At 32.2% G+C, this 1,778-nt stretch overlaps 1 protein-coding gene across 1 annotated transcript; it reads right to left on the reverse strand.

The window, feature by feature from the left end:
- Positions 1–241: 241 nt before the first annotated feature.
- Positions 242–1,778, reverse strand: LOC134271568 (peptidyl-prolyl cis-trans isomerase FKBP1A-like; the record flags this gene model as incomplete). Its single annotated transcript, XM_062753772.1, has 4 exons — positions 1,576–1,778; positions 774–821; positions 532–612; positions 242–268 (listed from the first exon to the last, which is right to left on the reverse strand). Coding segments are annotated over exons 1-4 (250 nt in total), but the record flags the coding sequence as incomplete, so codon positions are not given.

Consider the following 1,778-nt stretch of genomic DNA (forward strand, 5'->3'; position numbering starts at 1 on the left):
GAAAGCCTCATTTCATTTCATTCAGTGGGATAAGAGGATTTGCGGATATATATAACCCCTGCTTTTCTACCGGGGCTACAATAAACTTCACACATCACAACAAAATAGAAATTTTACGTTTGAAAATGTATAAAAATTAGATGTTACTAAATAAGATGAAGAGCAACATTGTCGGTCTATTTTTTTTTAATGACTCTGAATGACTACATAAGATATTTAATATATTCATTATTAAAAGTACTTACACTCTTTACACCTTCGTTTAAAGCTGTCAAAATAAATTTCAACAAAATGAAAGTTTATATGCAACACAAAAAATGGGTTTGCATGAAAGCTTAAATGATCATCAGGTAAAATAAAAAAAGGTAATATATATCGACTTTGGTCGTTTAGATTTCATTTTTTAACGTCTTTTTAAGAAGTAAAACGGATAAAACAATCTAAAGGTTAAACAAGATTTATTGTTTTTCCAACAAATACATGTTGTTACTCCATTTCACCTTTCACGATTTCCGTCTACAAGACGCTTACCTGGAATAGCTTCGCCCACAACAAAGAACAGAGGTTTCCTCCCCTTAGAGCTTTCAATAACGGTGCCATTCTCAAACATTTCTGTGAAATGTCAAAATATGTAAATCATTCCTTTTCATCAAGAAAGGTGTACCATAATCTATTTCACAATCACTAACAAATAATTTGAGAAATTTATTTTAATCCTTTCAGCAGCACGTTTCCCTGTAGCATCTTAATACGGGTACTTATTTGTAAATCACCTGTTGCATGCACCATCACTGTCCATCTGTCTTCTGGGTACGTTTTTCCTACAAGAAGACACGTATACAAAAAAGTACTGTATTTTGAAACAAGACACATACGATTATGGCACGCCTAATTCACAAAAATGAGCTAAACATAGCTTCACAGTCGATAAACTAGGTTTATCGGTTGTAAACTATAGTTTACGGACTGTAAACTATAGTTAACAACGTTAATCTATAATTTACATCCGTCAACCATAGTTAACGCGATAATCTATGTTTCACAACCGTAAACTATACTTAACACTGAAAACAATCATTTGCGATTGCAAAACATAGATTATCTGATAAATACAGTTTCACGATTTGTAAACTACAGTTTACAAACCGTTAACTATAGTTAACGATCTGATAAATATAGTTTCATGATTTGTGAAACTATGATTAACAACTCTTAACGATAGTTTACGATTGTAAACTATAGTTTACAAACGTGAATCTATGTTTATCAACAAAATCTATTGTTAACGCTTATTACAGACAGATAAACTTAGATATCATTCGTAAACTACAGTTAACAACCGTTAAATATAGTTTTACAGATGAAAACTATACTTAACGAATCGTAAACTATATACTTAACGAATCGTTAACTATAGTTTACGGTTTGTAAACTATAGTTTACAGTCGATAAACCTAGTTTATCAAATGTGAAACTATGTTTATCTCATTTTTGTGAATTTGGCGTGCCATATACGATAACTATATTACTTCTTTTACAAAATCTGTAATTGACTGGGTTCTTACTGCTACGTACCATCGCCGGGAGTCAGGACCTCCTTCTGAATTCCTCCCAGAACGGACACACACTGAATCACAAAAAATAAACCCCACAACAGCTTACTATCCATGTCTTATTACAACCAAACAGCGAGGAAACAGTGGGGAAAAGTTCAAATTAAAATGTGGAAATGTTAATTGCATGGCCGAATAGTGAACACATCAATCATTAAATAACGC

The sequence above is a fragment of the Saccostrea cucullata genome, unplaced genomic scaffold, assembly GCF_032062105.1.
Source record: "Saccostrea cucullata isolate Sc308-1 unplaced genomic scaffold, CSIRO_AGI_Scuc_v1 ctg187, whole genome shotgun sequence".
In the NCBI taxonomy this organism is placed as follows: Eukaryota; Metazoa; Mollusca; class Bivalvia; order Ostreida; family Ostreidae; genus Saccostrea; species Saccostrea cuccullata.